We start from the raw sequence: 27,208 nt of genomic DNA on the forward strand, positions 1-27,208 counted from the left end.
CCACTAAAATCAAAACATTTAAATATAGTGACAATAGACAATCTACAAGCTCACAGCGCGTCGCTATGTGACGCCGAGCAACTTTTATTTGTAGTTGAGTATTTATTTTACCAGGAGTATCTACACTTTGATAATTCAAGCACTGGGGTTGAGTACTTTGACCACCACTGGTTCTGTCCTAGTTAATATACCCTGGCAGCAGCTGAGGTACTTTTATTTTCAAGCAAGTTGCTGCCACAGGTCATTGACTGGATATGTAAACACGGATCAACTGTTAAATGCTTGTGTCAGTGAAACAAGGCATCTATTATCACGTCTGTTCCCTGACACATCTTTCAAGCCTTCTTCAAGGTACTATATTAAGATGTTCAAGGAGGGACATGTTTTCATCTTCCAAGTCTTTGGACATGAGCTTACAATCTTTCAGACACCCTCAGAGCAGATATAGACAGATATTCACATACACTGCAGAGGCAACAGCAGGCAAACATTCCCCAGTGTTTGTTTCCTGCTTTGATAATGTTTGTTTATGTTGGCTGAGATATTGCTCCAAACGGAAGCTGTGACCTGGCATGCTGTTATACTTTACACCAGAAAGGAATAAAGGATACTTGATGTCTCTGTAGCTGTAGAAAGGGTGGATTAAGACTAAAGCTTCTTCTTGAACGTCTTAACCAAAGTTTAAACCAAGGAGATGATTGTGGATTTCTGTATAGGATGGAGAAGGACTTATACCAATACCCCCCTCATGATCAATGGGACATCAGTGTACAGGGTGAGCAGTTTCAAGTATCTCGGTGTGTAGATCTCATCAGATGGACAATGCACATGGACATTGTGGCCAGGAAAGCTGGACAGCGCTTGTATGGGAATAGCTCCTCCCGGGACCAGTGAGCCCTGGTGTGTACTTGGTCCAGCACCCCATGGAGTGTGCTAGACCAAGTACATCCACCCTCCCCTCCTTGCAGGACCCTTTCCCCCAGAAGGTGTTAGAACTGAGCAGTGCGCGGGACTTTTTGTTCATGAGAATATTTTTTCATGTTTGCACTGTGCAACGTACCTACATACGAATTAAGTGGATGTGCGAATACTTCCTTTACATAGTTAGAGCTGAGCTAAAATTACTTTAAACAGGTATTTCACTTTAAAACACTTCAGGGGTCATTTTAACATCTTGGGCTTCTGTGTGCATTGATTTCAGTTGCTTGATTCAATATTTAGATATTTGATATTCATTTAATCTGACAAGTTCCCCTCCTGTCTAAACTCATTGATCTTCAAACTCCTTTTTAACCATGCTAGACTAATTGAAATCATACATCTCTGGTTCCGGTGACTGATATTGTCCTTTTAATTTGTGAGGGGGCCATGGGTAGAGGTTCTTCCTTGGTCTCCCGGGAGTATGCATGCAAAGTTTCAGGCCGATTGGTCCAGCAGTGCTGGAGATTAGCTGCTCACAGACACACAGACTCACACAGATGGACGGACAGGAGCGAAAACATAGTCCCTGGCCTTCGGCTGTCTGGCCTGACAATAAATTATCACGAATGAGTGAGAGACATATACAGTGAGAGACAAAAAAGGATGAACGAGATGAAAGATAAAAACAAATGATTTGATTTGACACTTTTTTCTTCGTTTTCTCTTAACCCAGCATCAAACAATCAAGAAAAGCATGCAGATGCCAGATCTTGAACCAAGGTGTCTCACAGCACTAGTTGGCTAAATGGCGAGGCCCACCAGTATCCAGACTGGTTAATTATACTTATACCAAGTTCATGGCCACAATGTCTGTGGGTAGCCAGGTGTCAATCAACTATAGTCAACCAACCAGGCTCTGAGAGGGGGCAAAAAAAAGGAAACAGTAAGTGTTGGTTAAGTTCAATCATATGGTAAATGTTGTCACCAAATTAAGAGCCAGGGTGAGGATATATCAGCATGTAACCCAGTTAAAAACAAGACGTTTACCGTGTTTGGAGCTGGGTTTTCACTGAGTATTTCTACAAAGAAGAAGAAAAAAAAAACTCAATCACTTAACAAAATGACACCTAAAACAAGCACACATTTAAAACAGTCCACATCTTCACCCACATGCATAAGAATGTTATTCTGAATGTCAATTCTTTGTAGCCAAATTGAGTTGGTGGGCTGGCTGTCCAAGTATCATCCCAGGTGTCTTTGGTGAAGGTGGCTGAAAGGTTGAGTGAGGAGGTGAAGGTTTGTGTCCTCCAGGCCGGAGGGGATCCCCGTTGCAGCCAGCTGTGGTCCTCAGCTGGTCCTCGTCCAGTTTCATAAGTGGGTCAAACATTTAGGTGAGTCACGATGTAGGCTGGGCGCGTGCACTGCTGGAAGGGTGATGACATGTTCACAACCAATGTCCAACTGCTTTAAGGGACCTTGTGTTTATAAATCAGAGAAGTTAAGGATATTTTGATACTAAGCCTGATGGAACGGTGGAACAATAAATGTTTGAGTGGAATGCAACATGAATGCAACATTTAACCTAACTGACATGATACTGACCATGATACTGATGGGCGAAAATACATAAAAAAGTATTTTGATACAAAAGTATCAAAAGTTTTCACAATACAAATACAAAATACTGGTCTGAGAAATGTATTTGAGATACAAGTACGTATTTTGAAAATACATTTGATAAAAACTGCAATGAATTGTCATTCAATAGATTGATTGCCAAATATTAAACCAACTGTCTGAGAACTTCTAAGAATAAATTGATAATACAAGCAGAGTGTTTTTCATGGAGTTTGGAGCAGGCATTCAAAAAGTTTGCCACTGTGTGTGAGAGCGCAGGCCACAGTGACCTTGTTGTCGTTGAAAGCTAGACAAGAACTATGGCATGAGACTCAATGCACAATCCTACACAAAGCTGCCTCTACGCCTGTACTTCACATACCAGGATACTGACACCAGCATACTGATATTGATACTGATTATGATACTGATACTGACCAGGATACTGACATGGATACTGACATGGATACTGACCCCAGGATACTGACCAGGATACACAACAGGATACTAACCAGGATACGGACACCAGGATACGGACACCAGGATACTGACACCATGGTACTGACCAGGATACTGACACCAGGATACTGACACCATGGTACTGACCAGGATACTGACACCAGGATACTGACACCAGGACCATGATACTGACACTGTAGTGTCCACTGCTCCTGTTAATCATCTTTATACTTATGATAAATTAACCTTTTTCTGGGGTCATACCATTTATAAAACTAGAAAAGTGTGCTCCTCAGAGCACAGGTCTCCTCCGCCAGGCTGGGTTTCTTACCCAGGGCCCACAAACTTTGGAAGGCAGGCAATTGGAACGTGATCTTGATCACATGACCCGAGAGATAATGTGTACCGATTTGTGTGAATTTTGGACAAACGTGAATCAGCCTGTTATAGCACCACCATCAGGCCGATTTGAACAATCTTGGGTGGCATTTCTTCCTTGGCCTATTGGGAATGTGCAGCATGTGTATTCATAATTTGCAGCATTTTGTGCAAAACGGGCTACTCCCGCAAACTTTGGAAGCCAATCGTAGCCAATTAGGATGGAATATGAAAAATCCGGACGGACGCACGCGCAAACATAGGCTCGGGCCTTCGGCCGTCCGGTCTGGCGGAGACAATAAAATAAACCAGAACCAGGGACATGTGTTAGACATGAGTCTAACATGGTCAACCCTGCATTCACTTCCAGTACCAAACACATATAGTTAAGTGGTGTTTAATCAACTCCAGCTGTTCATAACCAGCAATAATGACATTGATCCTGTGAACAATAATGACCTATACCAAAGCCTTGTCTTTGGAAACAAAAGACATGCAGTGTGTTACTGTTTAACAATCTATGGCTGATATGAAATAACATTCTCAGTGTGAGAGCCATCTGCATGGTTGAAAATCTTTTTTCTACCTACACAGAAGAGTCAATGAGTTGGCCAGTCAGCAGATAATAATAAACATAATTTGTAACGCTACTGCATACTTTGTGTGTGTGTGTGTGTGTGTGTGTGTGTGTGTGTGTGTGTGTGTGTGTGTGTGTGTGTGTGTGTGTGTGTGTGTGTGTGTGTGTGTGTGTGTGTGTGTGTGTGTGTGTGTGTGTGTGTGTGTGTGTGTGTCTGTGTGTGTGTGTGTGTGTGTGTGTGTGTGTGTGTGTGTGTGTGTGTGTGTGTGTGTGTGTGGTGAGACACAGAGAGAGAGAGAGAGAGAGAGAGAGAGGGAGAGAGGGAGGGAGAGAGGGAGGGAGGGAGGGAGAGAGTCATGTTGGTTTCATGGTTTCATGTAATAGTTAAATTCAGGGCATTTTGTTGTCGTTTATGGCCCATTTTACCATTTTTATAAGTGAATAAATCAAAAACACTACAAACCACCATGAACTTCCCCCCAGAATAGCATCAACAGCAGCTGTTGGTACTTATAGCGTGGTTTATAACCTGTTACCTCACTAAGCCTCTCGTAACAAATTACCTTGTTCCTGTTGGAAATAACTCAAACAAACAAAACCTGCCAGCTTGGATATTAGTGGCAGACAGTTGTTTTCATTGTCTGTACATGTTTGACTGCAACTAAACAGAACTCAACAACCCTTCTCCTGTTTTGTTGTTATTGTCAATAGTTGTGGACTCAGGGGGTGAACCAATTAAGGGATAAACAGTAAATGAACCATTATGTCTAACCACAAAAATACTAGAATCCCTATTATTCTGGGCATGTCATATTAAGCGAACATTCAGTGAAAATAGCCGGTCCCCAAGCTCACAACACGTTGCAACGATATACATTGGATACTTCCTACAGTATACACTTCGACTTCGTACAATTAAATAGGGTTCAAGTGGTTAATCATTAACAATGATGACTAGTGTTACTCACAACAAACTGTGTGTGTGTGTGTGTGTGTGTGTGTGTGTGTGTGTGTGTGTGTGTGTGTGTGTGTGTGTGTGTGTGTGTGTGTGTGTGTGTGTGTGTGTGTTTTGGGCATGTAATTATACATTTTTATTTGTTCTTATTCATTTTAAAAATAGCAAAAACTGCAGATATACAAGCTCATGACGCACTGCATTGTGACACATGAGCTTGTAGATATGACTATATAAGTATATAGGGCGTAAGTGGTTAAATAGGACGGATACAGAAAAACATAATAATCACCAATTTTGTAATTTTCATCTTTATCATAGAAAGTTTGTTGTGTTTTTTTCTCACCTTCAATAAACCTTTATGGACTTATTGTAGTAAATGAGGCTTCATAACATATTTAAAGAAAACCTAAAACCATGCCATTATAAACTTTTACAGTGGAAAAATCCTTAGCTCATACATATTGGAATGCAAGCTACAAAAATGCATATTTCTTAGGACATTGTTTGACATGTAATTAATCAACGTGTCAGAGCATGAAAGATATTGTTTTGTCAGCATCCCTGACTTCTTGGCTGGCTTCCACACCTGAAAATTAAAACGTCAGTCTGTTGAATAGCAAGCCCCATTATCGTTACTGCGGGCACTCCATCACACGCCTTGGCAACCCAAGGGCATATGAAGATCAGATTCATGCAGGACACGAGGAGAAGTACAACGTTGCAATCACTTCCATTAAAACTTTCTACAGGGCAACTGTTGAATGTTGACAGAGGCAAAGCTACTGTCTGTACTCTACCTCCCTCCCACACACACTCACGCACGCACACATGCGCGCGCGCGCACGCACACACAGTCCACTCCACTCCTGTTCCTTCTCCCCTGTCGTTTTTGTTATTTTTTCTTTCATGAGTCTGCTCCTCCTTCCAACCATTCATCTATGCTTCTCTCTCTCTCGCTCTCTCTCCAACCACCCCCTCCCTCTCTCCTCCTCCCCTTTCCCCACTCCCCTACCCCCCACCCCCCACCCTCTGCTCCTCCGCTATGTAGGAGGAGCGGGGCTCCCGGCAGACGCGGCGGCGGCGTGTTTTGAGTTTGAGGAGAGAGCGAGAGGAGAGGATGACAGCAGGATCTGAGGGGACACACCAACAAAGATCAACTCAACACAACGCAGAGACTACAAACAAAGCCAGCCAGACGAAGTCAGCCGCAAAATAAAGACATCGACTCAGCAAGGATATTCTTTCATCACCTGCGGACAGTTGTTGGACCGGCGAGAGTAAGTGTGTCCTCTTATTCTGAAGAGTGCTTTCTACTGGGGGAATGAGACAGACGTCAGGCTAGGCGAGGTGTGTTTTTGTGTTGTGTGGCTGAAATGGCATCCAGTCATGTGGCTTGCAGGGTCTTTGTGAGAGTGCTGTGTACCGGCATACATAATGATCTTTTGTGACTGGCCTTAAGGGCACTGATATTCACTAAGTCGCACACGCAAGCATGCAATGCATGAATGCATGTGTCTGTGCATGCAGAAACACATACACACGCTGCTTTTGCAGCTCTGGGACAAACCATTCCCAGATGTGGGACCCAGAATGCCCTGTGCTTCCCCTGGGCGGGGTGACCCCTACAGACAACATGCAAAATCAACACCTGATCTGTCCAAAGCAGTGAATTGGGACATGTTTTTGACACACACACACACACACACACACATGAAGGCACGCATGCACGCACGCACGCACACACCAGCCTATAACAAAAGTAACAATGAGCTTGGAAAAGCTGTCAGGGTCCATACTGGTTTTCTGTAGATTCCTAAAATGATGCCGCGAAACTCGCCCCAGTGCTTTATTTCAGATAGGTCCGTGTCCTGCAGAGAGACGGTAAACCAAGGAGAGAGAGATAGGAGAGACATGCAAAACAATACACAGGGTCAGATTCAAAACCAGGCCCTCGCACTGACAAGGAGCATATGGCCTGCACTAACTGGCAGCTGAGCCACGAAGCATCCTGCAGCCACAAGTGCTTTTGACACAGCTTTTGTTTTGTCTTGTTGCAATGATGATGATGCGATAATAGCTATTTGTGCTTGGCGGGATGACAGCATACTTTACCTTGCCTCACCCACTCCCACCTTGTGTGACAGGAATACCGCCCGTGTGATTGTGTTTGGGACACAAGACAGAGGACTAATAATGATATTTCGCAGCTGTAATTTGATGGTCTGTCTTAATAAAAGGTCACGGAATGCGAGGAGCGCACCGTGAAAGATGAGACAAATCTCAGATAGGAATTCTTTGGGCATGCCATCACAACGCCCAGCAGAAGCCCTACTACTGCAGTGTGTGTGTGTGTGTGTGTGTGTGTGTGTGTGTGTGCGTGCGTGCATGCGTGCGTGCGTGCGTGCGAGTGTTTGTGTGTGTGTGTGTGTGTGTGTGTGTGTGTGTGTGTGTGTGTGTGTGTGTGTGTGTGTCTGTCTGCATGCGTGCATGTGTGTGTGTGTGTGTGTGTTAAGAAAGAGATATACAGAGAGGGAAGGGGGGGAGAGAGAGAGAGAGGGTGAGGTTAAGGGGTGGGGGGTGGAATAAATTAAAAGTGGAACAAATCAAAACTAAGCCAAAACTTACATAATGCAATCAAACTGTTATGTTGTGTTTTTTCCATGTCCAGATCAGGCCAACCTTTTACCTCATGCTCTTGCCCTGGACCTTACACTATGCTGTGGGTTGTTTGTGAGCCCTGATATTCATGTAAAATTAATGAACATGTAACCTCATGCAGCAGGTGCAAGCATGTGACATATGAGTGCATTTGTGCGTATTGTGTGTGATTAATGGCGCCCATGTCTCCAGGTGATTACATTTCAGAACAGCACAGACGCGTGGCTGGGGGGGTTTTGGACGAATGTCATCATAGCAACCACCACTAAGGTCAACAAACGCCCATGGTACAAGGTACATGGCACGACAGGAGTAAAGCCCATTGCTCCCAGAAAATAACGGAATTCACTCAACTAAAAAAACACGCATGTGTCTCATTTCTTTGGTTGAAAATAGGTTATTTTGGTCCAGCAACAATAAGCCATTATGACAGGCTTGTCGCTAGTGAACAATATGACAATTTGCTGGGTATTAAGCTGTCTAGACTCTGTGGTGCTGCGTTCAATTTACATTCAGCCTACTCCTTTGTACCCCGCCTGCCATCAGATTATTTATATTAAAGGAGGGACACTTTCTCAAGGATAAACTCGCGTAGCCAAACCACTTTTCAGTCACCTCAACAACAGACGAATAATCACCAAAATGACTGACTATACTTTCAGATGAGACGCTTGAATGATTGCAGTAGATTGTCTTCGTTGATATTCTTGTGTGTGGTTTTGAAGCTACTCCAACCCCTGTCATTACTTATAACAAAGGCGCAGTTGGAACACTGTGTGTGTGTACACAGCCCATGGTACTGGTGCAGTTTCAACAGATGTCTGTAGTGGGCCGGGACCAAACCCAGTGACCCACGGGCCTGTTAACCAGTAGGAGTAACTGGGGCATGAACTGGGATGTCTGGCCAGAGTTGTGAGATGAGTGCACGTGCGCGTAAGAACACGCCCACACGTGCGCGCCGCACACACGCACACACACACACGCGCACACGCACACACACACACACACACACACACACACACACACACACACACACACACACTCTCTAACAGAAACAAATGGGAGCTTAGAACCCCACCAAATCTAAACCATCACACCTGGCATTGCTTTACAGAGGGGCCTTAAGTTTAATATCTCTCCTTGTCGTGTGTATAGACAAATAAGCACATGCACGCTCGCAGTCGTACGCATGGCCGCACGCACGTATGCTCTCAAACAATCATTACACCATTTAACAGACGCATACAAGCATTAAAAGTATGTTGACATGATAAGTAAGCAGACACTTAGGCACGCGTAGACATGCAGAAACACATGACTGCACACACCTATGTTCCATGCGTGCACACACGCCCGCATGCAAGCAGGCACACACACACACTTGAATCATTACGCCATGGGCAGGTCTCAGCATGCACTCATATGAGGCGGCATGAGAATAGGTCTTTTAAATGCAACATGGGTCCATTGTTATGTGATGCTATAGGACTATGAGGTTTCATTTGGTGGGTTGGACCACAGACACTCTTGTTTACAAACCAGCTCCTCTTTCTGACCTATGGAATGACTGCAAAATGTGTGCTCAATCATTTGAATTGATTTGTGCATTATACTGCAATCAGTGGCGTGCACAGACATTTTGAGGGGCAGGTGCTCAAGTAAATTATACATTTTTTTATTGACTTGGTCTGCTCTTTTTTCCCTCTACACCTATACCTCTTTGCCAAAAACAGCCGATCTACAAGCCCACAACGCCTCGCAGCGCGAGGCGTTGTGGGCTTGTAGATCTGCTATTTTTGGCTAAAGTTCTCCTCAGAAAAGGGATGCTAGGTTTCGAGTGGTTATGGTAAAAAGAAAAATCATATCACATAAAGAATTGACGGACCCCCTGTAGTAACTCTGAGGACCCCCTAGGGGTCCCGGACTCCCTGTTGAAGACCCCTGCCCTTTTTTTCAAAAGGGCACTTCTGGTCAAGAGGGCAAAGGGCAGGTGCTCTAGCACCACCTAGAGTCTATCTGTGCACGTCCCTGACTGCAATGTTGTTTTCTATTTTTGTTTGCAGCTTACTCTACAAACCAAAGACGTCAGTCATGGTTTTCTAATTTATTGAGGGTGCCAAGGATAGATGTGAATTACGTTAGATGGTTCCCAGTGCAATAAGGGCGGAGAACCACTGGAATATCGTTTCTGGGACCTGCTGTAGTTCACATTCATCTGTATGTGTGCGCAATAATGAGTCAAAACAACTTTCCTCTGTGCTCCTCAGAAATGTGGGTTAGCAGTGAGATTTGGCAGGAATCCAGGCCAGCTCTGGTTTCTGTGTTGGCAGGAGTTGTATCTCACAGACAAAACAGGCAGCTGCACTGAAGGTCTCTGCGGATGCTTCTCCGTGGTCAGCCTCTCATCTGGTATAGAACACTCGAGATGAATAGTAGACACAGAATGCCAAATGACATTAAAGGAGGTTCACATCGCCTAGCCACTGTACTCATTGTCCAGACACGTAACCCAGTAACCCTAATCTGATCGGTTGTCTTGACAATATGCTCCAACTAAATGTGCACACGGCGCTCTGCTCCAGCTGCCGTCCGTGTGATCAACAGAGATTTAACTACTCATCTACTCATTGTCCAGATACGTAACCTAGTAACCTTAAATCTGATATAGGTCGGCTTGATGATGCTCCAACTACAAAATGTGCACACAGACAGACAGCGCACTGCTCCAGCTGCCGTCGGCACGATCAACAGAGATTTAGGTCTGTTGGGAATCATCCTTTTGTAAGACCGACTCTCAGGCTTAAGTTTGTTGTCTTAGAACCTTGACTTTGACCCCTAGTGTCTGATATGACCGTCTTAGATCTTTTAGAGCGGAACAACCACTGGACGCGGATGTACCACAGATACCCTGGAGAATACAGATTTGGCGCGCACACACTCACACACACACACACACACACACACACACACACACACACACACACACACACACACACACACACACACACACACACACACACACACACACACACACACACACACACACACACACACACACACACACACACACACACACACACACACAGAAGTACAACGTGTACTACAAGCCAAGGAACAGTTACTGAAGTTGGAGAAGATTTTCCTAAACTGTTCTGGTCAGGAATGACGTACTAGTGCAGTTCAAACAAACCTCACTGTGCTGCACTCAAACGGACACATGGATGTATTACAATAATTTGTTTAAATGTTTATTTATTTTTTTAATTGTTTTGATTACACATGTGTGAGTGCACATGTATGCTCCTCATTGACTTCTTATGTTTTCACACGTAATTAGCTAGAGTGTAAACAACCCTTTGGACTTGAGATCCACAGGAAGTTTAGAAAGGGTCAATAGCGTGAGATCGGACGTGGGACCGCAAACATACTATAGCCTAAACAAATAGGAAGAATTCAAAGGGGAAAGGCAACTGGGGGGAAAAAAGAGAGAAGGCAAGTCATTGCAGTGTAAGTAAACATCCACGTGTCTATTTTGAAATGACACAGAACATTTCAAAGTACACATTAAAGGAACAAACAGTCTAAAGACATCTGTGGGTGCCGTCGATAGTTTGCAGAAGTGTTTGCTATTGTGTATATGTAGCAAATCTCAGAAAATAACACCTCATGACAAGCAGCTGGCTCCAGACGCTTTGGTCACGAGGGTTAAGAATGTAGTTTTAAATATTGAGCCACTGAGTGGAATAAAGCTTTACATCTTTGAACATTAGGCAGACACGCCGCCTTCAAAAGCCTTAAGTGTTCATTGACTTGTCCCGTTATCTTATCTACAGATTAGAGAGGATGCATGTGTGTAAAAGTTTACAAATGTGGAGGTGACTCTGTCGTTTCATCTCAGACCCCATGTCAGCCTTGTTGTAGTAGCTGGTGAAGTTCAAAGGCTCCTAGGGGCCGGGGTGGAATCTTTAATCCCTGCTTAATCTGATGCGTTCACTCTACTGACCTCTGAACCTGTCCCCGACTTAACCACTTAAGCCCTATTTCGTAGCGAAAATAGACGATCTACAAGCTCACAACACATCGCACAGTGAAATGTTTGGGGTGATTATGCTATTGTCTTTTTTTCATATAGATAATTTGTATTTTTGCATTTTTTTTGCACACACACACACACACACACACACACACACACACACACACACACACACACACACACACACACACACACACACACACACACACACACACACACACACACACACACACACACACACACACACACACACACACACACACACACACCAAAGTGTCATAGCACAAATCACGTTTGATGCTTACACATCTCTTATTCATCTCATTTGCTTTGTTCAAGTTGTTATCCATGGCCTAACATGACATGCCCCCCCCTCTCTCTTCATCTGTTTGTTCATTTTTCAAATTCTTATTTCTAGTCTTTTCACATATTAGACAGTGACTGAAGACCATCTGCCAGTACAAACAGCCTCCTTCTCTCTTTTGGGTAATAGCGGGCTCCATGTTTAATTTATTACAACTCGTCCACACAAAAAAAGAAGAGAAAAAAGGCCTTTCTTTCTTTAATGGGAGTTGAATGATTTGTGTTTTTCTTCTTTGCTATTCAGACTTCAAAGGAAACCCATTACCCTCCTAAAGACGGAGCTGTGCTCTTCAAGCAGTCACTCAATGGTGACTGGCTCTGTTTTGGAAAGTCTTTCCCCGGCAGGGCAATCACTGACTGCATCATAGGGAAAGAAAGAAAGATAGATACTGCATCAGAGAGAGAGAGAGAGAGAGAGAGAGAGAGAGAGAGAGAGAGAGAGAGAGAGAGAGAGAGAGAGAGAGAGAGAGAGAGAGAGAGAGAGAGAGAGAGAGAGAGAGAGAGAGAGAGAGAGAGAGAGAGAGAGAGAGAGAGAGAGAGAGAGAGAGAGAGAGAGAGAGAGAGAGAGAGAGAGAGAGAGAGAGAGAGAGATCAAGTAGATGAAGCAATGACCCCAGGATGGTTAAAATGCTGGCAAATACCTAACCATTGCCTAGAATCTAGGCAATTATCTGGGCCCTATAGATAATAATTGAGAAAGAAAGAAAGAAAAAACAACTGTAAAGAAGGTTGACTGAAAGCAAATCAAGGGAGCGATTATGGTCTAATACCCTAATTGAACTAGAACAACAATCAGCGGTGTCTTAACGACCTCCTCTGGTCAGATTAGGGACATGTGGTCGAAAAACCGGAGGCCCCCACTTTAGATTACGGAGCCAGCTCCTTTGATAAACAGAGTTAGCTTCCTGTCTGTCAAATTGCAAAGGAAGTCATTACTTTTGTTGGGTTTGAGGATTTATGTTTAAATATGCAACTGTTTCATTCGCTATTTTGTTAAGGAATTCAGTGTTCTATGCCTTTTGGGATTTTGTCAGCATAAAGAGTTTAAATTGGGCTTTTTAGAATATTTTCTATACATAAAATTCTATGTATGGCACAGAGCAATGGTTCTCAAACTTAAAAATGTCAAGATCTCGCCTTAACTCTGACAGTATAAAAATGGAACCAAATGGACCCTAACGGGTCCATTTGGTTCCATTTCTATACTGTCAGAGTTACAGACATGTAAGGGTCAATTTAGACCCCCCCTAAAGGACCCCAAATAGTCCCTGAAATCCATTTTGAGAACCACTGGCATAGAGAAAACCTTTATGCCACAGATCAACATTTAGCCTACTGTCATGTGCTCAGTTTCCAACGTACATTAACATTTGTGCCCTCACATACAGTATGGTGATATTATGAGACCTTTAACTCAGACACAGTGGGACTGACAATTCCCTTATTCATTGTCCTTGAATGTTTGGTGGAGCCGCTATAGAGATAGATTCTTTTAAAGCACTTTTATACTAATTAGGATCTTGTGTCAAAAGGCATTCTTTTGCAGTTCTTTCTCGAGTAAACATGTCATACGAGAGCTCCAAAATGAAACAAACTATATTCACAAAAGCTTATCTTCCACAAACTCATTATAGCAGGACACCATTGTGTGCAGTCTGCAGGCTGCACCACATATCCTGTTTAGAGTGCTGTGTTCTGCAATCATCACGGAGAGGTCTTTTTTGGACAAGCTAAAACACTGCATGCTGATCTAATTACAGTTATAGCATGTAATTATGGCATGATCGCAGTAAAACAACGCGCTATATTAACTGAGATGAAAAATACTGTTTTCAAGTGTTTCAGCAAAGTGAATTATGGTCACAACTGTCTGCAAAACCGTATTCACTCATTTTAAAGGGATAGTTCACCCCCAAAATGACTTTTTTTCTATCGATTAGTCACCCAATGGAGACTTGAATTCATGGATATATTTTTTTTTTGCCGCATTCCTAAGCCAATAATTTGATGACCGGCAGCGGTTCCGGTAGGAGACACAAAGAGTCTCCTTTGTGTCTCCTATCGGAACCGCTTCCTACCGGTCCGCGCTGGTCATCAAATTGTTGGCTTAGGAATGCGACAAAAACAAAAAAATGTATCCATGAATTCAAGTCGCCATGGGGTGACTAATCAATAGATTATGTTTTTTTGGGTGAACTATCCCTTTAAGATCTGGCTTTGGCCCGACACAAATACGATTTCACATGGTTCCGTCATATTGCTGCTGATGTCAATGACTTCAATGACGTGTGTCCTGCTGTGTGTCACAGATGACTGTGCTCAGAGTGTGGGCTCTAGTGCTCTTCTGTGCCTGTCCGGCTGAAGCCTACCGCACGCCCTACGACCAAGGACAGGACCCAGAACAGATCAGGGACCAGATTGACCCCCGGGATTACCACCGAGATGCAAGGTTAGGCCATAGCTATCATTTTCGCTTGCAAGTGTTTCCCAGAAGCGTTCTGAAACAAACAATCGGGGGCACGGCAAACTATTCAAACTGCACGTTTAGAATTCTATGACGGATATTTGCAGATTTTTTTTGTCACATGCCAACAGAAATAATATCGCCCAGGATCACTTAGATAATTGGCACCGGGTGAAAAAGGGTTACAAAAATTGCGGGAATAGCAAAAGTGACGGTGTAGTATGATCAACTAAGGCATTCAATTATGATAAAAACAGAAAAAGTTAGAATATGGGTAGAATATGGATCAGGTTTCTGCCCGACAGCAACGATATGCACTGCTGCAACCTTATTTCTTTGTGAGTTTTTGTGAGTTTTCTGTGTGTGTTTCTGCGTGCAGCAATAGAGACGTGAGAGAGTGTCGTCGATGCTGCGACCCCGGAGAGGAGCCGCCGCCCTCTCAGTATGCCAACCCACACTACCCGCAGCACCACCCACAGGTGGTACCACACATCAACATCACCATACTCAAAGGTACGGACAGAAACAACACACACACACACACACACACACACACACACACACACACACACACACACACACACACACACACACACACACACACACACACACACACACACACACACACACACACACACACACACACACACACACACACACACACACACACACACACACACACACACACACACAGTCATTTGAGGTAAGGTTTACGGACTGTCCCAGCCCCAACTCTCGCCGGTCCTTGGGAAATGAAGATAGATGGAGGACAGTTTAATAGCACCGAGGAACCAATCACAGCTGGAGAAGCCCGGGTTGGTTGGAGTATATGAGGGGATAATTTGGGGTGTGTGGCTTTGACCTCCTCAGGGGTCAGGGTACACATATCACACATAGCTGTGTGAGACCCAACCCAAAGTTCTGTGGTTTACCAAGCCAGCCGTGGTTAATTGCAGAATAATACTTTAGTCAGACACTTTCGTCAAGATAAAACCATTTACTGCAATGATATCGCATTGTATTTTGCTCTGGGTATCTACTCCAGTGATACTACAGCATACTCTGCACAAGCATGCAGTGTTGATTTTGTCATAGTCTTTTGAATTAAATTCTGTTTAGTTTTAGTCATATTTTAGTCATTTAGTTTTTGTCTAGTTTTAGTCGACTGAATATCATAAGATTATAGTCGACTAAAATGTATTTTGGCGGTGCCTTGATGGAGTCGTAATGGCTGATTTTACTCCGGTGTTGCGCTCTGAAAATTGCTATTTTCAGAGCGCAACCGGAGTGCAACCAAACATAAAATGAATTCTCTGTTAGTTCTACTGGATTTCTTCTCCACTAGTCGCTCCATAACATTTTAGTAGCTTAGTTCTTATTTAGTTTTCGTCAGTGAAAAAAGGTAGTCGACGAACATTTTTTGTCATAGTTTTAGTCGACGAAATCAACACTGCAAGCATGACACAGACTGTGAGATCACATACCCCCCAAAGCAGAGCCTAAATGCATCATAAAAACATGATAGTCTACATACAAATAAAAATACTGACTTAGTGAAGACCTAAATGCTACTACAGGAGGCTGGGAAGTGGAGGAAGTTCTATCACTGACAAGCTGCAGTACAGGTAGCACCAGCGGTGACCTGGGCATACAGTTTGTGAGTGGAGGGTGAACGAGCGAGGGGCCAGTTTGACTTCCGTGCTTTCCTGAACCTCACCTTAGTCACAATGCCCCCTTGCCGTGAGCAACTTAGATACAATCTGCATCCAAGTTACAACAAGCTCCACTGACAGCCCATTCACGAAACAGAAAAGTCCTATCTGATTGTATCAAACAACGACAAACTCACCAATATCGAAACTTTACAGCTAGCTTGGGTTATCCTCTTTGTCTCTGTCAAGGACGTTGGGTGATTTACAACGAGCGCTTCCAAACTCAAACACATAGAAAAATCATGACTGCATTGAGCTTATTGACAAAAAGTTGCTCGATGAGACAACGATGATATTTTATGAAACAAAGATTTGACAGAGACAAAGAGGATAACCCAAGATGTCTGTACAGGTGCAATACTGGTGAGTTTATCGTCATTTAATACAATCAGATAGGACTTTTCTGTTTCATGAATGGGCTGTCAGTGAAGCTTGTTGCAACTTAGATGCAGATTGTATCCAAGTTGCTTGCGGCTAAATGCTCCCTAGGTTCACTTGTGACTACATTTTGAATCTTAACAAATCTAATGTAAAATGTTCAGGTAACAGAATCCAGACAATCTGTTCTGAACTGAGTGAATGATCACTTTTTACATTAAAGGTAGGGTAAGCTATTTCTTGGTTAAAACAAAAGCTTTTTTGCTGAAAGGTTAACGCCTGCTGCGTTAGTGTCACTGGACCAGCAAAAGTGATGCTTTCCAACTGCGATCTTGTGATCTTTCAAAAAGAGTTCATAAAGTTTGTAGAACACGTTCCCTACATGTACGTGCTCCACAAGAAAAGGGGTACAGTAGTTGTAATTGAACGTCACATTGTTCTCCACAACTTGTGGTCTGATATTAATTTCACACTAATGCTTATGCATCCTTACACACAGTCTTGACAGTGTTCTATCTGAATTCTATTGAGTCAACCTGTGCAGATGTACAGTAGCTGATCTGCTTTAATCAGGTCACACCAGTTAAGTAACCACGCCCATCTACCAGGGACGTGCACAGATAGACTCTAGGTGGTGCTAGAGCACCTGCCCTTTGCCCTCTTGACCAGAAGTGCCCTTTTGAAAAAAAGGAAAAAAACGTTTTTTTACAGCAGGGGTCGTCAACAGGGGGTCCGGGACCCCTAGGGGGTCCTCAGAGTTACTACAGGGGGTCCGCCAAATCTTTATGTGATATGATTTTTCTTTTTACCATAACCACTCGAAACCTAGCATCCCTTTTTTGAGGAGAACTTTAGCCAAAAATAGCAGATCTACAAGCCCACAACGCCTCGCGCTGCGAGGCGTTGTGAGCTTGTAGATCGGCTATTTTTGGTAAAGAGGTATAGGTGTAGAGGGAAAAAAGAGCAGACCAAGTAAACAAAAAAAGTATAATTTACTTGAGCACCTGCCCCTCAAAATGTCTGTGCACGCCACTGCCGGTACCGCTCAAAAGGTGAATTCTCCTATCAACTGTGACATTTCTATGAATTAGCTTTTGACGCATATATCTGTGCGTAACACCACATTAACCATTTCCAAATTCTGAAAATAGCAGATCTACAAGCTCACGACGCACAGCGATGCGACACGTGAGCTTGTAGTCAGATATTTTCACTATTTGTAGTATGACAACGTATGGCCTTTGGCGGTTAACAATGGCTAAGACAAAGATAAGGCTCGCAACTCACTTTGATGCTCCAGGTTTTATTTCAAACAAACAGCTGATACGACGTTTCGACCCTTTCGGTCTTTTTCAAGTATGTTACTTGAAAAAGACCGAAAGGGTCGAAACGTCGTATCAGCTGTTTGTTTGAAATAAAACCTGGAGCATCAAAGTGAGTTGCGAGCCTTATCTTTGTCTTAGTACTACTGTTTTTACAGTTAAAAGCTCAGCACCAAGGAACGGAGGATGTGCGTTATTGGTGTTTCTGGTTAACAATGGCTGACATCATTTTGGTCGTGCCTCTTCCAGGTGAGAAGGGGGACAGTGGTGAGCGCGGACCTTACGGTAAGTTGGGCAAAGCCGGCCAGATGGGTCCGCGGGGCCACGCGGGCGGCAAGGGCACCAAGGGCGGCATGGGGGCCCAGGGGGAACCCTGCAAGACCTACTACGCCGCCTTCTCCGTGGGCCGCAAGAAAGCCGTGCACTCCAACGACTACTACCAGACGCTGGTGTTCGACACGGAGCTCGTCAACCTGTACGGCCACTTCAACATGTTCACCGGCAAGTTCTACTGCTACGTGCCCGGGATCTACTACTTCAGCCTGAACGTGCACACGTGGAACCAGAAGGAGACGTACATGCACGTGATGCACAACGAGCGCGAGGTGGTGATCCTGTACGCGCAGCCCAGCGACCGGTCCATCATGCAGAGCCAGAGCCTCATGCTGCAGCTGGAGCGAGAGGACCAGGTGTGGGTCAGACTCTTTAAGGGCGAGAGGGAGAACGCCATCTTCAGCGATGACTTTGACACCTACGTGACCTTTAACGGTCACCTCATCAAGCCCAAAAGTGAGATATAGTGCGGTACGCGTGCGAGGGCGGGATGGGAGGACAACAGGTGATAAGGAAGACTTGCTCTGCGTGGAAAGGATAAGTGGCATTGAGATGCGTGTACATATATAGTGCGCTAACTGGCCGGTATGAAAAACAATCAAAGTCGTGTGGATGTCGCTTTGGGGAGGATGTCGCTGTTGAAACAGCAGATTCTGGACAAAAAGGGCTTGAAATCCCTGATGCATAATGAAACAATGTACACTATTAATACGTTTCAACCTGGCGTCCCTGTTTTGGGCATGTTATTATAGGCGAAATCTTTCACACAAAAAACGACTAAAATAAAATAATAAATAGCAGATACAATCTCACAAACAGTTTTTAAATAGGGCTAATTAGTGGTTAATTATACCGAACTGGTATTATGGAAGGTTTTAGCAAACATCTGTTTCAGACAATTCAACAGCATTTCAAATGTATTTCAAGATTAAGTTATGATATGTGTTGAATTGGACCCATTATATAAAGATGTCAGATAATTAGGGAGACAGTTAGGCAATAAATAGTAGTCATGAATTCATTTCCTAGTAACGATGTCATGTTTGGTCAATAACAATTTATTGTGCTTAATCGAGCGCTGGATTCTCAGTTTGTATTCAGTTTCCACTTTCAGTGCTCAATCTGTACAAACCACATGGAATAAGTAAATCATTCTGAACCCTAAACACAGCTGTAAGACTCTACACATATGGTGTATATAGGTTTTTGCGTGTATGTATTTTTTTATCTTTTTACATTTGCAATTAACCAGCATTAAGATATATATTATAATGGTATAAAATATAAAAACACAGGCAAATTATATCAGGGATTTTGTTCTTTCCTTATAACAGACAATGGGATGGATGCATTTGATATCCTGCACTCACACAAAAATGTATAAATGACAATGCTTTTCATATTAAATTGCATACTGTATTAAAAACATACTGGTGCTATTTAGGAGTAGAGATCTAAAAAAAACACATTTCTAAAACGTTTGTGTTTTAGAAAGGATTTTGTGTCTAAACCTAATGCTAACTCTGTTTACATTTATGTATATTTCAGCTCCACAAAGTTGTACAAATTCTCTAGTATCTTTGTATAAATGTATGCTATGACATTTATTATTATGTCACAACACACAGTCACACAATACTCAAAGAGAACACTGAAAGGAGTCCAAGAAAATCCTGGATATGAGTAAAGAATCCAGTAAATCTGTTTGCATACCAGTACATTTCCTTTGAAACCAGCTGTCATTGTGAATGTCCAGTTGGGTTTTTGACAGCAGCATTTGTTTGGGCTGAATCTGAAGACAGCCGATGAGATTAGATACTCCCCAGGGATGCCAAAAGCCTGGGATTGTTCCAAAGCTCCATTCCGACCCCATCTATCCTGTATTTATAGGCCACAAATCATTTGAATCTTATTTGTTTACTTTAAAGTGATATAGATATTGGCTCGCCTGCTATATTGAGACGGATATACATAGCATTGGGAGTACATACGTGATCTAATGAGGGATATGATATGAAAAATGGGCTCAATCAGATCTTCAGTGTGATACGTTTGGAATTACGCCTCAGGAAATGGTTCAGTCCAAGAGATGCCTTGACAGGAAAAGGCTTCGACTGCCTGCAGATGTACATGTTGTTATGCTGTCAGGTAACTTCTCTGCTGGCTGATTCTCTACGCAGGTTGTTTGATAATGTTGTTCAGCATGGATACAAATCTTCCTCATTAAAATCATGAAAGTCTGGATGCATCCAGTGCATTGTGTGTTAAGTATGTGCGTGTGTGTGTGTGTGTGTGTACGTGCGTGCATGTGTGTGTGTGTGTGTGTGGGAGTGGTGGGTGTGACACTGTTTCTCCTGGATGTGTTTGATGGTGTGTGTACTTGCCAAATGTTCACAGAGGACTTGGTGGAATGTGTTGGAGAGAGAGAAAGACCCCGATTCTGGTTCAGCCCTTTTCACATGCACAGCCACTCTGTAGACACAGACAGCAAATATTATGCCTCTTATTCTTGTCGTCACTGACACACATGCACACGCACACGCACACGCACACGCACACGCACACGCACACACGCACACACACACACACACACACACACACACACACATAAACACACACGCACAGCACGTGTGTGCGCTCCAATCCACATGTCGAAACACATGCAAGATCTTAATGAATTCCAAATTTTGGAGAGGCATACCTAAGTTCCCAAATGCTGATGATCAACGCTGAGCACAGATAATAAAAAACACCGAAGAAAGAATGGCCTCTCTCCAGCCAATAGGTCTTATGGCATAATAAAATCTGCATCTTCCACTGCATCTTTCCAAGTATTAAAAACGTTCCATAATGCATTTCTAGTTATTATGGAATTTCTACAGAATGTACAGATTATGCATTATGTTGAGTCACATGCAATGCATTTAGCTCCTTTTGAGTCTAGCATGTACAACAACATAGGAGCAATATTTAAGTTCTAACAAAGTCAAATATAAGAGCTGCTAAATATGGTTCATATTCAGTGCTTCATGTTGGTGCTGTAGCACACGTCTACTGCCCTCTGCTGCCCAGTAGGGACTATTGCATTAACAGGTCATAACATAACATACAGTATGCAGTAGCACTGTTAACATACAGTAAGTGTGACCTTGTGGACCCAATTGTATTCTTCAAGGCATATTTCAACTGCATCAAGTCTTTGTGAGGACATACTGTATAGCACGTAAAACCAAGCATCTACTCTAATCTTTGTTCTTACACAAAGTTGCATTAGATTACCGTACTTTTTAAGTGATTGTACAGTGACTTTCAAAGACACCTCCAAATGCGGCCATTGTCTCGGGTCCAATTAGCAATTGTTTAAACCAGGTCTGCTAGAACATGTCTCCCTCACAAGTCTGCACTTTTAGTCTGAACGGGCTGTTGTTAAACGAGAGGACCACCTTTGCTAAGGGAGGCGGCTCTTTTCTCCAGTGCTGAACTAGCAAAAAAAATCATAGAACCTACTCAGAAACCTTGTGGTGGTGATTCTTCAACTGACCCAGAGCGGATTCTTCACCAATCCGCTCTGGGTTGCCCTGAGCCAGGATGAGGTAATATGAGATGGTTGTGAGCAAAACTCCAGACCTGTCAGCACAACAGAAACCTGAACCCTGGCACTCAGCCATTCAACCACTAGCTAGAATGAGCTGCAAATAGGCCTGTACACGAACATAGTCCCTTCTAACGCACACATACAGAAATATATGACACTGATATAAGTGATTCCTTTTCTCCTTTACTCGCTCTCTCTCTCTCTCTCTCATCCCTTGATGAAGATACTGTAATGTGATTTAGAAGGCTTTTCCCCATGGGGAAAGCGCCAGCCTGGATGGTCGGGGTATATAAATAAGCCATGAGAATAGATTAGTGCGTTGGGGCTAATCAGCGGAAGCAGGCCCCTGGAAACTCCCCAGCACAGCAGAAATGCACCCAGGACGGACGGAGGGAGGCTAAAACGGCTGGGAACAGCATCAGCAAGTCTCTGGTCCTGTATTGACCGCATCACTCAGTCTGATATCGCTGTCTATCACCAACACCATCACTTTTCTAATGTCCTCTCTGTATGAGAGAAGAGAGAAAAGCTCTTACTCTCTACAATGTGTTGTGTACCCACCGGCATTTGTGTTGATGGTCCTAATATGCTAAACTTGTAGTTAGCAGATTTTTTTGAGTATCCAACGAGGCATAAGGCGTGATACAGCCCATAATATGTCTTCTGAGCAGGAATGCTGAATACTGATAGTTCTGAGTGCTTTATGTGTCTATACACACGGAAAAATAAGGTGCCAACTGGAAAGAGTGATGCCATATAGGGCCATTTAACCTCTTAACCACTTGACCTCTAGCGTCCATATTCGGGGCATGTCATAATAGGCAAAGATTAGGCACAAATTGGCAAACATCCGGTAAAAATAGCAGATATACGAGCTCACAACTGAGCTTGTAGATCTGGTGTAGAGAGGGAAAAAAGGAAGAGTGTAGAGGGGAAACAAGAAGGGGGCCGAGTACAGACCCCTGGGGGACTCCGGTCAACAAAGTAGGTAGGGTGTGGTGAGTGGCAAGCACTATATCTTTTGTTGTACGACGAATAGCAAAAATAGTGATTCACAAGCTCACATCGTGCTGGATGTGACACGTTGTGGCATGTAGAGCTGCTATTTTTTTAAATGCAGAAATTGTTTGAAAATGTTTTCATCCAATATGACATGCCCACAATAGGGACACCAGTTTGAAAGTTGTTAAGAACTATTATTTTGCCGTGTGTACTTGTATGGCTGTAAAACTCTCTGACACAGCTGACCTGGTTGTACTCGATGTACTTGGCAAAAAAAAAAGAGAGAGTTTGTGTCAACGAGATAAAGAGAGAAGAAATATGCCGCTCTCCCTAAATGTGCTGCATTTCAATAGCGTTCATTATTCACAGGTTTGATCGTCCCTGCTCCATCTTCATGCAAAAACAACACATAATTGTCTTCACACTACGGGCTAAATGAGAAAATCTGCTCCTCTGATTATATCTGGCAGTCGACACACTGATCATTAAGTGGTAACAATCATTTTCAATTTGTGTGTCCAGGCAGAGAGATGATTTACAGGCTCTCATGCAAGACTGATTGAGAGTATACACATTTTTATCGTTCTGTTTGCACCATCATTTTCTATATCTGTTTGAATTGATTAAGAGAGAGAGAAAGGTTTTTCTGTTTTTACTATGGTGTCTATTAACTGTTTTGTATACCTATTTACTGCATGTATATCATCCAAAGCTAAATGAAATTCCCTTGTGAACAATAAAGGACATCTAATCTAATCTAAACTAACACTTGACAGCACTGACTGACCAGTAATCAAATACCTAATCAGATTATTAAGAAATGTGATTACATGATTTACATCTTTCACAATTTATTATTTTCCTCAGCAGTTTGTGACATTGCAGAGAATGCAAACACCACCTGTTCTGAACCACCAAACGAATGAACGAATGAATACATAAATTAATAAATATTCAGTTCATGTTCACTGTTACGAGCGGCCAGCGGTAATGTTGCAAAGCGACCACACGATGGCAGACTTGACTGCACTTTGCCCTGTTTGTCTGACTGGCTGCCTCTTAAAGACGGCATGAGTGAGTCTGCAGTTGGAAGGCCTGTGTTCAGATCAGTTGGACATTATTTGGTACATTAATAACTGACAGCCCGGGGCTTAAACACTGTTAGAGATAGTCGGTTAGAAATAAGGATGTCAGCTGAGCACACAGGAAATTGAACTGCCTCAGTCATGCTATTTTACAATGCCCATTAGCTAGACAACAACCTAATATGCTGCTGTCTGGCATTACAATACACAGGTTGTCTCCAATCTACCTTTTGATGGGAGCCAGAAGAAGACAAATACGCATGGTGGTTTCCTCCTCATCAAACACCAAACACAGCTGTAGCCACTTGAGCAGCAATGACTCACGTTCCTGTTCCTCCTCCTGGCCAAGGAAGGTTTAGAAAGGAAAAGAAAAGAAGTGCTGTCTGTTCTCTAGATATATTATAGCTCTATGGGATGCGCCATGACACCAAGCCCCCAGAGCCGCTGAGAAATCTTGAAGCCGCCACCCCAGTGGCCAAAGCTGGAACTGCAGGCGGGGAGAAATACATGCGCGAGCAAAACATACTGATATATATTTATATATATAGATATAAATATGTAAACATATTATACATAAATACATATGCATTTACATATACATAGGCATCTCCAGTGAATTTCATAAATATCTCGCGTTCAATCCTTGACACACGGGCTGCCGTAGAACGCAAAAATGACACTAGTGCGCATGCTCATAACTCTACGTGTGGTCAAAATCGACTCAATAATTCTACTTCCGGCAGTCTTCCGGGTGCTTCAAAACGCCATTGAGCACATTCATTGAAATGATAGCTGGGGGCGGGGCAATCCGCCCTAGTTATATTATACCTCTATGCATGACACTCATGGGTGGCAAACCTCGCACCGGAAGTTTGATGAAATACATTGCAGTGGATGGAGCCGGCTGGACCAGCTCATGAACAACCAGCTCATGAACAACCAGCTCATCACCCATGAGTGTCAGGCGCATCCCATAGAGTTATAATATACTGTATCTAGAGAACGGACTGCACGTCTTTTCCTTTCAAAACCTTCCTTGCTCCTGGCATCATGTGTGAATCAGGGCTGGATTAACACCTCACAGTGCCCCTGGGCACCACCAACTGCCAGTGCCCCCCCTCATGCGGCCGCGCGCGAAGCGCGCGCGAACATTTTTTGTGTTTTTTTTAATTTTTCCTCTAATCTAGCTAATTTTACACTGTGTTATTCGTATTAGATAACAACAAAATGGGAAAAATTTTCGTGACCAAAAAAAAAAAAAAAAAACGATTTTTTTTTTTTCAAAAATTTTTTTTTTCAACCACCTTGGGGTGCCCCCTGATGCCCAGGGCCCCGGGGCACGTGCCCAAAGTGCCCATATGGTAGATCCGGCCCTGGTGTGAATAAATGTCATACTAGCACAGCGGTTCTCAAACTTAATATTTTTCTTAATACCACCACACGTTTTTTTTCCTTACCGATTGATTGATTGAATGAATCGGAATTGAATACCGATTCATTTTCTGTGTTTATGTCTTAGTCCCCCCCCACCCACACACACACACACACACACAGGGTCTCCTCCTTTGATCTTTCTTACTTTCTTTCTTCCCTCAAGCCAGGTGAAATATATATTTGTCTTTTTTTATTGGCAGGTGGCTGATTTATATTGGCAATTGGTTGTATTGAAAATATATGTTTGTTCGGTAACTAGGGTCATCCCTGTCTCTCCAGCTCTTTAGAAAACAGAAAATACATTTTCATGTCAGGATACCAATACAGGATAAACAAGTGAAATTGGAAGTAATTAAACTATTTTTTTCAAATTAACTTACAAGATTGGAACCGGAACACAATAAAACTGAAGCTGATAAATGGGGTCTCTGTCCTGACGGGATGAAATTGGTGTCCCATCTGAAAATTATTTTTTGTTAGAGCTGGAGAGACGGGCAGATCCCTATGACTTTAATTAATTGTAGAGCAACTAAAAAACTATTTTTAACAAACAAATATCACTTCATGAATGTGGGACAAATTGTTCAAAACCAATATCAGACAAACTGTTTTGTTTTTTTGGGAAGATTTCTGAGTAGCTACTAGCTACCCCTAGGACTACCCCAAAGTACCCCTAGGGGTATCAGTAGCCTTATTTGAGAAACACTGTCCTAGAGCAAGACACCTGCTAACAAGGAGCAGGTTGGTGTCTTACGTGGGCGTCTCCGCTGTCGGTGTGTGAATGGGTGAATGTGATAGATGTCATAGATTGTAAAGCGATTTGGAAAGAAGGCGGTAAATTAATGCTTACCATTGACCATTTTACAATACAGTAGGCTACCTTGATTTGTTGCTTGAGTTACAGACGCACTCTTTTCTCCTTTATTTAATTCATGCAGCTATAGTTTGTGTCATGAACATTGGAATGCTGGGATGAACGCCGCACAGGAGCAGTCAAAGGGGGCATGGTGGTGTACAGAAGGTGAGGGGGTTGGGGGCCGTCTAATCTTACCTGGTCATTAAAATAGATCAGTCCTCTACCATCCGGGCCTGTAATCCTGATGAAAATAACCACTCGTAGTTACGACGATCAAACCGCCTGTCAGGCTTCACGACTTCATCTCAAGGTTACCGCCCTCCCTACTAATCTACCAGATAACGGCACCAGTCACCCCAACCCACCTCTCTCCCCGCTCCTGCTCCGACATGGGAACATAACGCCAGCCAGTCATCCCTGTCCCCGGGGGCCTGTGTGCGCTCGTGAAGTACAGCTATCAAGGCACAGGATATGCGGTTCTATATGTGAGGGCCACAAGCAATATCAATTTTTAATTTGGAGCACACTTTGAATGGGCTACACACGTGGCGGTGCCGTCTATTTATTAGCATATGCCGATACAAGGCCTACTAAATAATCAACCTCCGAAGGGCTACCGGCGAAACATTAATATTTCATGGGAAACGTTGTACCTCAGTGTATATATGTGCTGCATTTTTAAACATAGATTCTCCCGGTAGTAATTTTCATCATGGTTTATTAGGTATTAAAGATTGAACTCCGATTCCCCTCTGCTATCCAATGAGCGTGACTGGAGTGGCAGGACGGAGTCGCCCGCCTCACGGAGCGAGACTGTGTGACAGTGGCTGGCTGACATGATAGCCCCGTCTAGGAGGGAAGGAAGGAAAGACAGACAGGGAGGGGGGGAAGGAATGAAATTAGGAGAGAAGGGAGAGGAGGGATAAAGGAAGGAATTTAGGAAATACGGAACGGTATGTATAAGACGATGGGATGATGGAGAGGAGCGAACGAGGATCAAGGAGAAAAGACAGCAAGGATGGCATGAAAGAAGGAAGCCATGGCCTCTTTAGTTTATCGTACA

The 27,208-nt window shown here is 43.3% G+C and overlaps 1 protein-coding gene across 2 annotated transcripts; it reads left to right on the plus strand.

The window, feature by feature from the left end:
* Positions 1 to 5,964: 5,964 nt before the first annotated feature.
* On the plus strand, positions 5,965 to 20,413 carry c1qtnf1 (C1q and TNF related 1). 2 transcript variants are annotated; one of them, XM_084078625.1, is made up of 4 exons: positions 5,965 to 6,187; positions 14,274 to 14,413; positions 14,808 to 14,941; positions 18,090 to 20,413. In XM_084078625.1, exons 2-4 carry the CDS (start codon positions 14,274 to 14,276, stop codon positions 18,638 to 18,640), a joined length of 825 nt encoding a protein of 274 aa, XP_083934751.1. In that variant the 5' UTR covers positions 5,965 to 6,187; the 3' UTR covers positions 18,641 to 20,413. The 2 variants fall into 2 exon arrangements, with proteins under 2 accessions (XP_083934751.1, XP_083934752.1); XM_084078626.1 differs by lacking the exon at positions 5,965 to 6,187 and adding an exon at positions 7,767 to 7,862.
* The last annotated feature ends 6,795 nt before the right edge of the window (positions 20,414 to 27,208 follow it).

The sequence above is a fragment of the Gymnoscopelus microlampas genome (genome assembly GCF_963454915.1).
Source record: "Gymnoscopelus microlampas genome assembly, chromosome: 14".
NCBI classification, from domain to species: Eukaryota; Metazoa; Chordata; class Actinopteri; order Myctophiformes; family Myctophidae; genus Gymnoscopelus; species Gymnoscopelus microlampas.

Excerpts from the sequence above, each read along its gene's own strand:
- c1qtnf1 (XM_084078625.1), top strand. The coding sequence starts at position 14,274 with ATGACTGTGCTCAGAGTGTGGGCTCTAGTGCTCTTCTGTGCCTGTCCG. Across the intron at positions 14,414-14,807 it reads GATTACCACCGAGATGCAAG|CAATAGAGACGTGAGAGAGT; the intron begins GTTAGGCCATAG and ends TTCTGCGTGCAG. Across the intron at positions 14,942-18,089 it reads CAACATCACCATACTCAAAG|GTGAGAAGGGGGACAGTGGT; the intron begins GTACGGACAGAA and ends TGCCTCTTCCAG.